The 15330-nt window shown below is 34.5% G+C and overlaps 1 protein-coding gene across 1 annotated transcript in view; it reads left to right on the plus strand.

The window, feature by feature from the left end:
• The window catches only part of LOC131074660 (GTPase-activating protein GYP1), a 107318-nt gene that overhangs the window by 50037 nt on the left and 41951 nt on the right, over positions 1 to 15330 (plus strand). The window contains exons 4-6 of the mRNA XM_058011325.1: positions 1396 to 1466; positions 10031 to 10168; positions 10260 to 10351. Coding sequence (XP_057867308.1) covers positions 1396 to 1466; positions 10031 to 10168; positions 10260 to 10351 — 301 coding nt within the window. The remainder of the gene's footprint in view (positions 1 to 1395; positions 1467 to 10030; positions 10169 to 10259; positions 10352 to 15330) is intronic.

Here is a 15330-nt window from a genome sequence, read left to right on the forward strand (position 1 = left end):
AGGCAGGGCAATTTTTAATTGAGAGACAATACCAGAGGATTAGATGAAGCAATTGAACAACTTGACTCTTGGAAAATATTCCATCAGGACAAACCTGCTTGCACAAGATGTCACTTTGGAAGATATGGAATTTATGTGGGAATACACCTGCATCTTCTAAGTGTTGATGGCAGATTTCTTGAGGGAAGATGACATGCTACATTCCTGATTGTCCTTATGCCATTATGTATTTTGTTGGGCTATGGAGTAGTCAAAACGTCATGGCCTTGGGTAGCTCCAACCTTGAATTAGCTATAAATAGGAACTAGGCAGTCTGTTGTAAGGGTATCAATTGTATAATCTTTTCTTGAGTAAGTTCTTTTGGTAGGATGAATCCTTGAAGTGTCTCTGCTTTTCACTACACCACTTCACTACTTTAGGATTCTGCTCAGCTATTGATTCAGATTTGCAAACTTTAGTTATCTTCATTGCTATATTGCGATTTACTGTTGTTAACTTGCTGGATTGCTATTGTTATTGGCTGGATTTGCTACTGGTGTTTTTTGATTTGTCAATATCATCTTATTGTATATACTTTTATACCATTAGATTGCATGCATAATGAAAACATGTTATGGTAGGATACTATTTACAAAATATAATGCTAAATTGTTGATGTATTACATGAATGCAAACAACATTATTCTATCTCTATTAGTTTTAGTTAATGGACAACTTTCTGAATATTATACTTGCAACCTTATCTTAAGAGGTGTATGCGATACATTGAATTTCAGGAATTCTTGCTCATTTTTAGAGTGCCCTTCTTACATTCAAACAATGCATTAAAACATTTATGGTTTTGCATAAAGACATTTTTGGCAGCTTATGAGACATATTGGTAAACAAAAATTATTCTGAGGTTCTATATCAACAACCATATGCATGAGAAAACTGATTTTTTGGTAAACATGCAGTCATCTCTATATTGGCACTTTGATCTTATTATTTTATCAAAACACTAGAATTGAGGTGTCCGTTTTATGATGACAGAATAGGTTCTCTTTTTGATTTTGTCCTTTACATATGATGCTTTATGGCTACTGTAGGACATTCTGCATTCTATATATAAAATGAACAATTGTATTTATTTTCATAGCTACTTGAATTTGGCATTCAATTTTTCTCAGCATTTTAACGAGTAATTAAGTAATTGATGTATTCTTATTATTGATCTCTCTTTGCAACCATCATACTTGAAACTCATTGTTCTTTTAAATTTATCTGTATTTAAATTCTGAGGATCCTATTACTTTTTTTTGATATCTTTTAATGAGCAGTCAACTAGTACTGCATGCACATTACTGTATTCTCTTCACAAACAACGGAACTATGTATTGCTTACATTTATGACAGATACATTGCGTGAACTTGCTTGGAGTGGTGTCCCACCATATCTACGACCAACTGTATGGCGGCTCTTACTAGTAAGTCATAAAGTGTTTTCATATATATTAAATTGTAGGTTTAATAGCTGTTTAGTAACATGAGGTACACAATATTGAATTCTTGGTGATTCTATATTTTATCTGTAGATCTAGCATTTACTGATGGCATGCTATAAATGAGAATTGATTTCATCTGGGAATTCAATTCCAACTTCTAAGCAATGAAATACCAGTTTTGAAATTGTTTTTAGGAATTACTTTTATCTTCCTAAACAACAAACATTGAGATCATTCAAAGAAGAGAACAATGTTAACAACGATTCAAAATCAAGCTTTACAAACAAATCTTAGTTTCCTGTTCAATAAACAAAAGCCATTCATTTTGTTTGATTGTTACTTATAAGGTATGGTAACAAACTCATAACAATAATGTTAGCTCAATAAACAATGGTACAAATCTTAGAGGAAGGTACCTTTTCACCGTATGAATTAAAGATATGTGCCCAGTCAGTTTTCGTAATTAATTGAAACTTTTACTCTTAATTATAATTAGTTTTTTAAAATTTTGCTATGATAATCAATATCTATGAGTAGTCATTTCAAAATCACTTTTCTGTCATGTATGTTGGCAATATTCACATGGCAAGGGGACTCACAAAGCACATGCACACCTCCAAGAAACGTCAGTGCCAGATAAAAGGAAGATGACAATACATCAACCTTGGGATTTTCACCTTGAAGCTTGTTCTGAATTTCCAAAGATTTTAGTGTATATAATGCTTTATAATGCTCCCTTGACCACCAATTGTTAAATACATCAAGTACTCCTTGAATTTGGAAATAAATGTAATGATTATTAGCATTTTAATTTAAGAGAAACCTTTCCATGAATTGGAATGGGAAACTCCTTTGTAACAGAAAAGAGAACTAAACCTTAGAATATGAGGAACTGCCCTCTAGCCTTTTATAATATATATAAGTTAAATCAATATACATTGCAAAGATACTAAACAAATTGCCTATCTTTTTAGTTCTCAGGCCAGCGCACAAGGCTTAAAAAAGTTCTACTCAATGAACTGATTATATGGTATCATATTGAAAGTCACCTTGACTTCCTTGGTGAAACTTGCAATACAGAGCTTGCATTTTTTCAAGAAAGACTATATAATTTGACAAATGACGAAGCAGAAGATTACACAAGATAACTTGAATAGTAATTTTAGCAGAAAATAGGTATAAAGATTACCATTGAAAATCCTTGTGCGAATGACAATTATTTGTCTTTTCAAAATTTTCCATGAAGAATAAATAACAAGCGTAATATATGTTGGCCTTGTTTTGACACCACCAAATTTGAACATTTTATGAGTTGATTCTACTTGTGAAATGATGATGTCACATGCTTTATATGTCTATCATTGTCTTCATCCATCTTTGAAGTATCCGTTGATGTGTGTTTTATGCACATATGAACACATAATAAAATACCAAAGTATTTTACCCTTTCTTGAACAAAATCACCTCAGATGCTAAATATTTGATCAACTAAGATGATTCCAAGGTTTATACAGTTAGTTCTTGACATGTGGGTAGCTCAATGGCTTGATGTGATATTGTTGTTTTCACTTGGGGACTTACACAATTGTTTGAACTTTGGAGTTCTTTTCCTGAATCTGGAATTGGAATCGGTTATGCCGATGACTTAAGATTTTGCAATGAAGTTCTTGATTCTAATCTAACAAGGATTTCTAAAAAAGGACAAAAAGAATAGGGTTTAGGAATTTCTATTCTAAAGCCTAGAATGCAAGAAATGATTAACGATTCAATGGAATCCAACTAGGCGCAAGGTCTCACCATGAAATGAACAATTTGACACAAGCTTAGTGCAATCATCTAAGGTATATTTCATAGATGTTCAAATCATTACCATCAAATATTGATACCATCAAGGCAATGCATAACAATGGACGTATAACAATTGAAGTTAAGTTCACATGAAATTCCAGTTGACCACACAAGGCTAACTTAATCAGCAAGAAGCTAGTAGTATGGATTAAATAGATTCCACACAAATGCATTCAACAACTCTTTCATTCAATCTAAATACTTGAAACAAATTCTAATCTAAAATTCTAATCTAACTTGGAGGCAATGAGAACCACAAATGCATACAACACTTAAACAAAATCACCAAACATCAATGATTTATATTCAAATCTGCAGCATGTAGACGACAATTCTCAAAAATCTCTCCCTTACAAATGAGAGGCAATGGGGTATATATAGAGCCTCAAAAGAAATGAATGGCCAAGATTCATTTAGAATTGAGGGCCAAGATCATGCCAACACAACCCTAAAGTTGCCCTAATTAAGGTTTACATCAAAAAAAGAATCAACATGTGATCCAATGGAATGACACCTAATCATCAAATAAGGAATCTTCTAGAAGATTTCGGCCTGCATCCCTCTCTCTAGTAGCATATTCCAGGAATCTAGCTAAAACTAAATCTAATTCCTCCATGGTAATGCTGGGCAAAGTCTCTTGCTGAGCATCAATCACATCCAACGCATTGGAACAAGCATCCAAAGTATTTTCCCAATCTGGCATAAGCTTCTGCGAACTATGGACATGAATCAACAGAGAAACCAAATCATCAATTTGATTCTTCTTCAAAGAATCCAACTGGCTGAAGTACATGAACTTCATCTTATCTCTCAATTCTTCTAAGTGTAGACTGTTGGAAGCACTGACATCTACCCCTAACAATTCGTTAATGGATGAAAGGATTTTGGATTGGATCTCTTGAATCAATCCTTCCATCTCCATACAATATTTCCGTGCATGCTCATTAGTAGATTTCCGCATAGCCAATGAACAATACCAACCCTAGAAATCATAGATATCTCCCTTGTGCACAACTCCCTCATGGATCAATGTGGACATCGGAATTTTCTTCAACACTCTGTGGCGTGGAATGGTCTTCTCCTGGATCGGCTGGAACTCATTCCAAACTCCTTCCAAATATTGTATCCTAAATGCAAGCATTGACGTCCTATCAAATGCCTGGACAAACTGAGTTAAGAAATCATCCGCCAGCTTTGTTACATCTTCAATCCATTTACCAAACTCTGCATGTGTATTCCTCGCTGCCTTATGATCAAAATGAAGTCCACAATCAACTGCGATAGGCCAGACAAAGGTGGGATCTTCACGCTTCATCCCTACAATATACTCCTTAAGCTTGATATTCTCTTCTTTATACATGTTCTTATCTATCTCCCTATCCAACCTTACATTGATTACCCGGATTGTATCACCAAGTTCCTGGAACTCTTGTTCTTTTGTAGTTCGTCCAAGGGCAACCAAAGTGATCTGAAAATCCATGGGAGTAGCCAAATCTCTAGTCACATCACCTATTGGGATAGCCACCTATGCAATCCGTATTGCTGTCTCATCTCTAGCTATAGTGGAAAGTATCTTAGCCTTCTTTGGTGCTTTCTCCTCATTACTCCTAGCTAAGTAGTCATCAATGTCATCAATAGGTTGTGTCTCCATCATCTTCTTACTTTTCTCCATGCTTCGCAGCAACCAATCGGGGATGGTGGACATTTCCATACCATCATCAAGACACATTTCTCGATCAAGTTCCCTCAATGCAGATATAACATCATCATTATCTTCCTTATCCTTTGTTAAATCATAAACATCATTGCCCAAACTAACCTCCAACTGAACAATGGGAGATTCCTGGATATTCTCTGGTAAAATCATTGTATTGGAGCATTGTTCAAATTCTTTGCTCTTTTTTGGCACATGTACCTCCTTCACTGATGGGGAACTAAGGGGAGACAAAGGAGCGCTATGTTTATGTTTCTTCTTCTTTGACTGTTGACTAACTATCTCCTTCCCCTTTGTCTTGGATTCTCCAGGCACACTCTTCTTTCATTTAGGAGCATTGCTCTCCTCATGTGCATGAATCCTCACATCATTGATTGTTCTTTGATCATCTTCAAGAGAGGACTCCTCTTGTTTCATTTTCTCATAAGTGAAGGAAACACCCATATCTATCAATCTGTTCGTTTGCTTGTCTACCCACTCTCTAGAAAAATCAATGACGTCCCTCATTAGCACATTCAAATTTATTGTTTCTGGCTGTGACCAATTATGTAAAAGAATAGGTTTCTTCATTTCATTCTCATACTACGGATGAGTATGATCACTGTCATCCACAATTTGATCCGGAATGAGAAAGAGTTCACATTTCCTTATGAAATCCACTGACATCCTGGACCACATCCTCTTCTTCATTGCCTGTTCATCCATTAGATTTGCCCAGTAATCCTCAATGTCAACCTTATGTATGAATCTTTCTCCTCTGATCCTTTCAACATTCTTATGCGGATCAAATCTGTCTCTGCTCTTGTAAGTTCCAAGGCGATAGAATGCAATCTCATCAATCACCGCACTAGCTGCAGCGGTAGTGTGGCACACCTCCAAAGTTTTCCCTATTGCAATAGGAAAAGTCATCCTCGTTCTATGCTTCTTCTGGATGAAATCGAATTATAGAAGTTGTCTCACCACCTCAAGTAGGATCATTCTGTCTGTAGGATACCTAGGAAGTCTGTAAGGTTCAGATTTGAATGCTTGAATCCTTAGGTATGTGAAGGTGTGAAATTGTGCGTACCACAATCCATATTGTTCAACTAACTTTGTTGCCGCCTTAGACAATCGCTTGTGGATTCCACATTACAACATCCTTGTAATATACATAGTGAAAGCATCATTCACCCTCCTGTAGTCTTCAATTCTATGCATACCAAGTTATGGATAACATTCATAACTTCTATATTGTCCTGGTCCATTCCCAACTTCACCCTTGCATATGAGTCCTTTGTATGTGACAAATCTTGCAAGTATGTATACAAGATAGGAAGTCATGCTGAATGACTTAGTCTTCTCCACATTCTTCAATTGAAAATCCAGATTGTCGTTGATAATCTTCGCCCAATTGATCTTTGTTCCTCTTATACAATCCTGGATAAAGTAATACATCCATCCTACGAACAAGGCACCCTGTGGCATTCCCGGTACTCGGTTGAGTAGGAATATCAAGTCGCTATATTCCTCTTTGAAATCTGTACCCATAAGTGTCTTTGGCACCTTGGAATGATGAGGCCTAGGTTCAATCATCCATTCCTTGTTCACAACTGTCTTGAATGCATTTGCCTTCAATTTGTATTTTTCTTCATATTCACCCTTTGTTCTTTCTTTCATATCTGGACTACGAGGAATTCCAAACACTTCAGTAATTGCATCTTTAGGGAGGTAGGCAATGGTTATCCCCTTGGGAGTTCGGATCATCCTGGAAAGTGGATCATAATGCCTTGCGCATTCTAGATTCAGCTCACTGCACTGTATGGATTGAGGAAACTCTGTGGTGTGATATATGCCACTCCTCATGATATTTGCATAGGTAGGAGAAGGAAGCTGGTCCTTCGATGCGAATATCCTCTGTCGCATCCGCTCCATATTCAAGAATTCCATGTTCGTGTCTGTGATTCCTTTCCATTGGGAGGACAACTGGGAATCTGGATAGAATCCCTCTTGAACTATCTTCAATTGCTCCTTCCGAGCTCCAATCCCGGTTTTAGACATGGTACCTATATGCAACTCGAAGTCAATAACTTGGAAAATTATCCCGAATAACCTATTTTCAGAATTGTATAAATTCTTGATTTTTATGATCTAGACAAATTTAGGGATTAGAATCAAGAATTGCATTCATATTCATCACAAATTCTGAAAATAGAATGGAAATTGGGTAGAAATAGGGTGTGAAACCCTTAGAAAACCTTCATTTTCAGACTTATATTAGGTCTGATATAAAAATTAAGTTTGAAGACACAGTAAACTCAATCACTTTGAAAAGTCTACACTTAGACAAAATTAGGATCACCTAGACATTCAACACTTTACACGCATTTGATCTTATTTAAACCTCAAAAACCCTAATAGCACTTATTAGGCATGATCACACTTGAAAACTCAAGACTCGGGCACTGAGAAGCTCAAAATTGCTGTTTAATGCCAAAACCCTAAACTAACAAGACGCGGAAAGAAAGAAAGAGGGGGTCCCTGTTTGCAATGGGTTGATGTGTGAAAAGGTCACAACAGTATCATATTTGGTTGTGGTCATGTAGAAAGGGACACCAGTTTGAAGAGGAACCATCCTTAAATTAAGTTGAATTCTCAAGAGCGTGATGCAGCTTATTAAAAATCACAAAAACAATAAAATTTGAAAAACTGTGAGGAATGATGCAAAATCATTTTATGTGGGTGTTCCTGGTAACACTTTGCCTAATGTGGCAAGTTTTCAGCTCAAGACAACTCTTGGTTATGAGATATTAAAACTTAAGTTTTCACCTGTCGAATTACAAAAGCGATTAAATTAAAGGTTTTATTCAGTTTAAATGGAATCACCTTTATGGGTTTTGGTTACAATTGTGTTAACAATAGTTTGGCAGAGTTTCATGAGAAAAAGAAGATTCAAATGGAAGTTATGCATCATCCTTGATTTAATTGGTTGATAGATTTGTCAGGTAAAGCTTTGCAATCTTATCTTGGGATCCAGAAATCAATGCCAACAAAGCCTTTATCATGTTGAGTAATTCAATGGCAATGGTAATTCACTGCTTAGATGGTTGGTCGCATAACTCACATTGAAGATATTGTTTTGGAGACTATAACTCTTCCACAACAGGTTCTAGTTGCGAGCAAATATTTTGACAAACACTTAACCACTTGGTAGCTCTTCTGGTGGTTGCATCAACAGGAGAACTTCATCAACACCACATCCATTTTATTCATGCCATTCCATCTACAGTCCAATCTTCTTCCTTGGTTCAATCTGCAATAAAGTAGTTGATAGCTGGAACAGTTGTAAAGAGTAGAAAGATTAACTTAAAAAGTAGATGGACAGCTGGAACATCACTAGAAGGTAGATAAAATGAATTAAATGCAGGAATGCAGCTAAGAATACTAAGTGTCATCGTATGACTTTTGTCTCTATATAAAGGTTTCACATATGTAATGAAAATAACTATACATGGGCTTCTTTTATGTAATGAAATATGGGGAAACACATTCTAGCAATATAGTGATATGAGAAGGTCTTCTCAATAACATGTGGTATACATTCATGAGTAAGATAATACTAAATTATCATCATGGTAAATTCCAATATGAAAGTAAGCATTACATTGTTAGCAAATTATTTCTTGACTTTTCTATAATCATGTGGTTGAGTAAGGTTAACATTTTAATCCAGATTTGTGTACCATCTCCATATATTTCCTCCTTTATCTGTCTTGAGTAAATTCAAATACAGCACCAAATTCTTGCCTTGTTTCGGATTCAAAATGGTCATCTCATCGTCTACTGCTTCTTCAGCTTTAGCCATATGAACCCTTGTCTGACTTCTTGACATTTAAGATCCCTATGCCCATTTGACCACATTTGAAATGAATTTTATAAAAACCTCATCTGTCATATCCCCTTGTCATATTAGAATAATATTCACCTGTTTGATTTTCTTAAGAACTTGTTTCTCTTTCCTCTTGTTTTCTAGATCTTCAATCTCTGCTAACTGTTGCCCTTTAATGGCCTCTGCTTCTGCCTTGTCCGCTTTGCAATTTAGGGGTATTTTTGTCTGCATCTTTAAGTCAAATAACAGTCTTCTTCCACTTCATGCAACTTTAGAAAACTCAGGTATTATTGAATAGGAAAATTCAAGCCATTTATATACCTGGAGGGTTTCTCTTTCAATGCAAATCCTGCAATTTTTAGTTTTGCTTATAATCAGAAGGCAAAATATTTTGCTTTTGCTTGCAACCATTCTATCCCAGGTTATTTTGGGTCCGTTGATGCCAATAATTTTCGAAAGAAGAAGCCTTGGCTACCTGCATACGCATGTTTTAAGAAACTTCAAATCTAGAAAAGCGTAATGGTGGTTTTTTGTTGCTCATCCAAGCAATCTTGAAAGGATGTCTGCTTTTCCTTGTATCTAAGTTTTCTTATTGGCATTCTAACAGTCCTAGTAATCACTTCCAGCTTATAATTGCTTCTAAAGTTTTGTATGAACAAAAATATGCAATTTCTCGTGTTTGGGTGCTGCTGGATATTCATCTTGATGGATTTAATTTTCTGAAGGTGCAGTTCACTACAAGTAGATGAGATTCCCATCTTGTCAAAAATAGTTGCATAGATTTTTTCCAAAGAGTAGTTTGTGATACATTTTCTATTATTAATTCCTTTGGCTATTTTGACATGTATGAAGTATGGTTTGTGCATTTTAAAATAGCTTGTGTTTTGAGAAAATTTAAGATGCTGGTCAATAATAACAGGGAGCAAAAGACTTTTCAAGTTTCATTTGTGTGGTGTATGAATTCTTTATTTAGCCTTTGCCTGTTTTTGAGGTTTGCAACTTTGGGAAATATGGAGCTTCATTTTCTTATCTCAAATCGACATTATTCTTATATGCCTAAACCAGATTGGTTTCAATCATAACTCACAACTGGGTTTATGGAGTTATTCTGTTGTACAGGGATATGCACCACCAAATTCAGATAGAAGGGAAGGAGTGCTTATGAGGAAGCGACAAGAGTATGTTGACTGTGTTGCTCAGTACCATGATATATCTGATGCTGATCGAACTGAGGATGAGATACACATGCTACGGCAGGTTATCTTAAGAATTGGATTTGCACATCTTACAGTAGAAATAACCATTTTTCACTTATGAGCTGAATTTTTACCCCTGTTTTTAAGCTCAGATTGCAGTGGATTGTCCAAGAACTGTGCCAGATGTTCCTTTCTTTCAACAAACAGCTGTTCAAACATCCCTTGAGCGCATTCTCTATACCTGGTTAGTCTTCTTTTTCATGTTATTATAACTAGTGGTGAAGAGTGTGTTGTGGTTAAGAACATGCCTACTTGTAGTCAGTTTCATAATCCTTATTGTTCAAAATAGTTTTTTTTTTGGGGAGAATTACAGAAAAAAAAAGGTAAGATTATATCATGTAATTTTTAAAGCAAAAACATCGGGATTTTGTTGAATGCTATATTCAGGCTGCCTTTCTTGTGTCTTTCTGAGGTCATCTATCAAGGCGTTGAAAGTGGATTGAAAGTATTATTTTGGTTCTTGTTGAGTTTGTCGGATGCCTTATCCATAAAAAAGATTGATCCCTTCAAAGTTGTTTTATCCAGTGATTAGGTCATGCACACAAATAGACGATTCAAGCTAAGGGTGTTTGACCAGGATATAAGTGACAATAGGAAGGTAAGGAGGCATCTATGTGTTTATCCATATTTTAGAAATGTTTTCAAACTTGTCAAAACCCAAAAAAGTATCTCTCAACTGGCAGGTTGAAACAGATGGTTAGGATTAGTGAAATCATTTGCAATGAGACTCAAGGTTTGGAGTAATAATTTCATTTTTTAGGTGGATAGCATCAATTTCATGTCACCAAGATAGATTGGTGAAATTGCTAGTAGATAAGGAGTTATTTTTGAAGTTATTTAGAGAATCTAACAAGTTATAGAGCAAAAAAGTTTCTTCAGAATTTTAGTGGAGACTCGTGTGAATTTTCTATTTTCAGCTGTTGTTATTTTTGGCAATCGCATTTTCTTGTGGTTCTTTTTTTGGCTAGAGTGTTGTGGGTCTAATTTTTATGTTGCTTCTAGTTAACTTTTATTTATTACTTTTTAAGGATTTTGTTTCCTTTAAAGTTCTTTCTTGCCTGCTAAATAGGAGCTTTGGAACATTGATTTTCAGGAAGAAATGATGATTATCCTAAGTCCCAAAAATTGGGTATTTTGTAAGCTATAAATAAGTGCTTTGGGTATAAGACATTCTTAATAAGAGTTGATGCCTTTCTCATGCCATTTACAATTGCGTGATTGTGTTTGTGATATTATTGATTAGATTGAACTTGCATAGGAGCATTAATGGTATTGAGGTTGTCTATTTATCCAATTAGTTTCTTTGTATGCGACTTGCTTGTTTAGTCCTTGGAATTAATTTGTTGAAGTTGTTATCCCTTTTAATTCTTGTTCGCATCAGATTGTTGGCCTTTGTTTTAGCTAGCACAAAGTTGTTGTCGTTGTGCATTTATAATATATATTAGTTGCTGTCATTCTTAATATTTTAAAAATCACACTTGTGACACAAGGATTATTGCTAGTCTTGTGTTCGTACTTGAGGTAAAAAGATGGGTAGGTAGTTATTTTATTTATTCAAAACCCCTTGAAGGAATATTATAGAATGTTTATTTATGACTATTTTTATCTACAGCTTAGTGTCTAGGGTAGTTGGATCTTAGAGAGCTTCCTCTTACAATTTGAAGAGAGTTTTACCTCAGATGTTGTTTTGGTTTGAGTTGTTTCAAAAGACAGAAATTAAAATGCTAACTTGATGTCAATCTATGTTGAAGTGTTTTGATTTTGCATCTTAGCATGACCATCAAAAAGAAATAAATTAGTCTAGAATACTATTAGAGAATGTGTTGATAAAAGTTTTAAACATTGAATGGTAGCTCAAAATAGTTATTCGCTTTATGTTGGGGTAATACACCAAAAGTTCTTGTAAGGTTAGTTTGTATGAGCATTTGCCTAATCTCCTGACATTTAAAAGATGCCCTTATATTGAAGTGATGGATTCCTACTTATGTTTAGCAGTGGCTGAAATTGTCTATTCTTTGGTAGCATTTTAATCAGTATCTTTTAGGACAACACAAAATGGAGTGAAGCATAAGGTTAAACCTTTTTTTTAAATTGGAAGGGGGAACTCATCTATAATGGAAGTAAAACTCAACCCTGGAATCTAAGGAAATGATTTATATATTTTCATAATATGTATAAGTTAAATATTGGGTTTTAGAACAATCATTGGAAACAAATTAGAGGGTAGAAGGCTAATCAACATTTCTACCCAAGATGAGTGTTCTATATATTGCTCAAATCTAGGTGACAAAAGCACATATTTAGAGTGTTTACATTACTTCGCATGAAAATTAAATACAAAGCAATTTTAGTTCCTATACTAAGAATATTTTGGTTGTACACAAAGCAAGCCTTAAAATAAAAATTTGTTTTCATATACATAAACTGAAATAAGAAACCTTCAAATAGAGTTTCTGATAAGGACACATCTATATAAGGACCTATTGGAAATCCATCTAAAAATAGTATTTTTTTAAAGAGATCTAGAAGATCATCTTAAAATAGTTGCCTTCCAAAACAGCAATGGCTAAAAGCAGCCATTTGATAGTTGGCTCCTCATAGTGCTTCCTCATTCTGACCATGTTTAGATTATTTTTACAAACCATGAAATTCTAGTGATGGTTGATGACTCACCAAGCTATCTTGGTGACATTGTTTGCTTCCTTAGAAACTATAAAATTTAGTATTTAGTGCCTTGAGTCCTTTTCATGATGAATACTTTTATGGTGGTATCAATGTTAAAGTTCCTTTAATGAAGAATAAAGGAGGTAATTAGGATTATGATGATGAGGACTTTGGATACTTGAAGAAATGACACAAGTTTGATCTTGAGACTTGGAGGGTCTACTTCTAGGTCAACAAGATGTTAAGAAACTTGCTCCAATGCTGCCCTTTTGTATTTTGAAGGTGAAACATGGACTTTTGCATGCATGCATTTGAGTTAGCTCTTTTTGTTATAATTTAATGTTTACTTTGTCACTTAAGTGACTTTCTCTCTCTAGGCATACTTTTGAGTTGTAATGTCCCCTTTTTGGGATGAGATGGTTTATGATTGGATTAGCCTATTATTGGCCCTCGTAGGCTAAGACAAACGGTTAGAGGGTCCCAGTTGGCAGTGCAAGAGGCTTATTCCCATTCCGGGGTTTAAAAGTGTTCAGGATTGCTCTTCATTAGGTTCAGTTTGGCCTTCGTTTGACTCTATTTCACACACTTACTATTTATAGTAAGTTGGTATTTGATATTTGATAGAGAGGGACCCTTACTATTTTTAGTAAGGCAGTTTGATGCGCAGTGGATGCAGTGGGTTCTAAATTAAATTATATGCATTATTGTGGAAGTTATGGAATTTTTATTATTATTAAAGTTGTACTTTAATAATAATAATTAATTAATTAATTTAAAAGAGCACATCATTTAAATATGTAATTGACTTTATTATGAGGGTTATTTAATGAATTATGAAGTCAATTATCTAAAGTGCATTTAAGTTATATTGGGGGCCCACTTGAAGAGATGATATATTAAATGCTTTTAAAGTATACTTTATTATAAGTGATAAAGTGTTATTTAAAGGGAGATATAAGTATTTAATAAAATATACTTTATATCGTAGATGAAAAAATCGGGAAAAAATCGTGTAAATTGCGGTTTTTTCGGATTCAAAACCCCGAACGATTTAATTGCCGGAAAAATTGGGAACGATTTTATGCAAAAAATCTGCGCACGTTTGACTTTAAAAATCATTGAAAATCCCGATTTAAAAAACGTTAAATCGGCAGAAATAAAAATAAACGCGAAAAAAAACCCTAACATTGATCGCTGCATACTTTCAACCCACATAAATGATGCGAATATTTTCGTGTGGGACATAGACGGCGATGGCGAGGATATTTTCTCGTGTTTTTAAGTTCTTCCTTTCTTACGTGATCTGCATCTAATGGTGGCTACTCTTTGTATTACATACTATAGAGTACAGACAAACTAATAAAATCAATCTTATAAAATGTTACTCTGTATTACTTTTTTAAACTAATAATCAATCTTATTTATCTAAGTTACTGGTTCAGGTTTGGATTTAGGTTCGGATTCGCGAATTCGGCAAATTTTTTTTTCTTGGGTAGGGGTTCGTCCGTACACACACACACACAGAGACACATATATATATATTTTAATTATATATATACGTATGTCATATATTATATATAATACGTATGTCATATAATATATATATGTTCAAACATCAAAATTATATATGTTCACAGTTCAAAACTTCAAACATACAAATATGAAACATACAATGTAACTTTCCCATACAATGATACACAAATGATAATAGAGAAATCATAAATCATAAATCCATAATTGCCAATGCCAATAAATATTTTGATATTCATATATCGTAAATGTAATATCATATTCATAATTTGCAAAAAAGATAAATTAGATAATATTCAAGTTTCAAGTTTCAACTGATTCAAGTTTCAAAATGTGAAAATGTCATGACACGATAAAGTATAAAGTTAAACATTCAAATTATAAGCCATCGATAGGATTTAAATTCCATATTCATATTCATCTTCATTTTCATCATAAAGGGGTGGATTAGGGTTTAGATGTTAAAATAGGATTAAAAAAACTGATTTTTATTTGTTTTCTAACCCGTGGGCCCCGTTTTTGGGAACCCACAGGCTTGGGTTCACCCGGGTCCTCCTAGGTTCGACCTGGGTCCCACCTGGGTTCTGCCTAGGCGGTTGGGCAAGACCCGGGTGGGACCCAGGTCGAACCAGGCTCGGATCAGGACCGGGCATGAACCAAGACCAAGACCTGGGCTTTTTATGGAAGAACCGGTATCTGAGTTATTTATTGAAACGTATTTATTAACCTTTCCCTGTGTTAATTTAAAAAAGGAATCAATCTTATAAAATGTTACATGGATAAATATATTTAAATCAGATCTATGGCACTTATAAGAGTTTTTTCACTTATCCAATCCTCTTCCCATTCAAGAAGTCTGAGTTGATTGCTTTTTAAGTTTTACAAGCAAATTGGAGATAAATTATATGTGATGGAAAACAATGATATGTTATTATGTTCTATAAATTTAATGTATATGTGTTTTTAAGA

The sequence above is a fragment of the Cryptomeria japonica genome, chromosome 4 (assembly GCF_030272615.1).
Source record: "Cryptomeria japonica chromosome 4, Sugi_1.0, whole genome shotgun sequence".
Classification (NCBI taxonomy): Eukaryota; Viridiplantae; Streptophyta; class Pinopsida; order Cupressales; family Cupressaceae; genus Cryptomeria; species Cryptomeria japonica.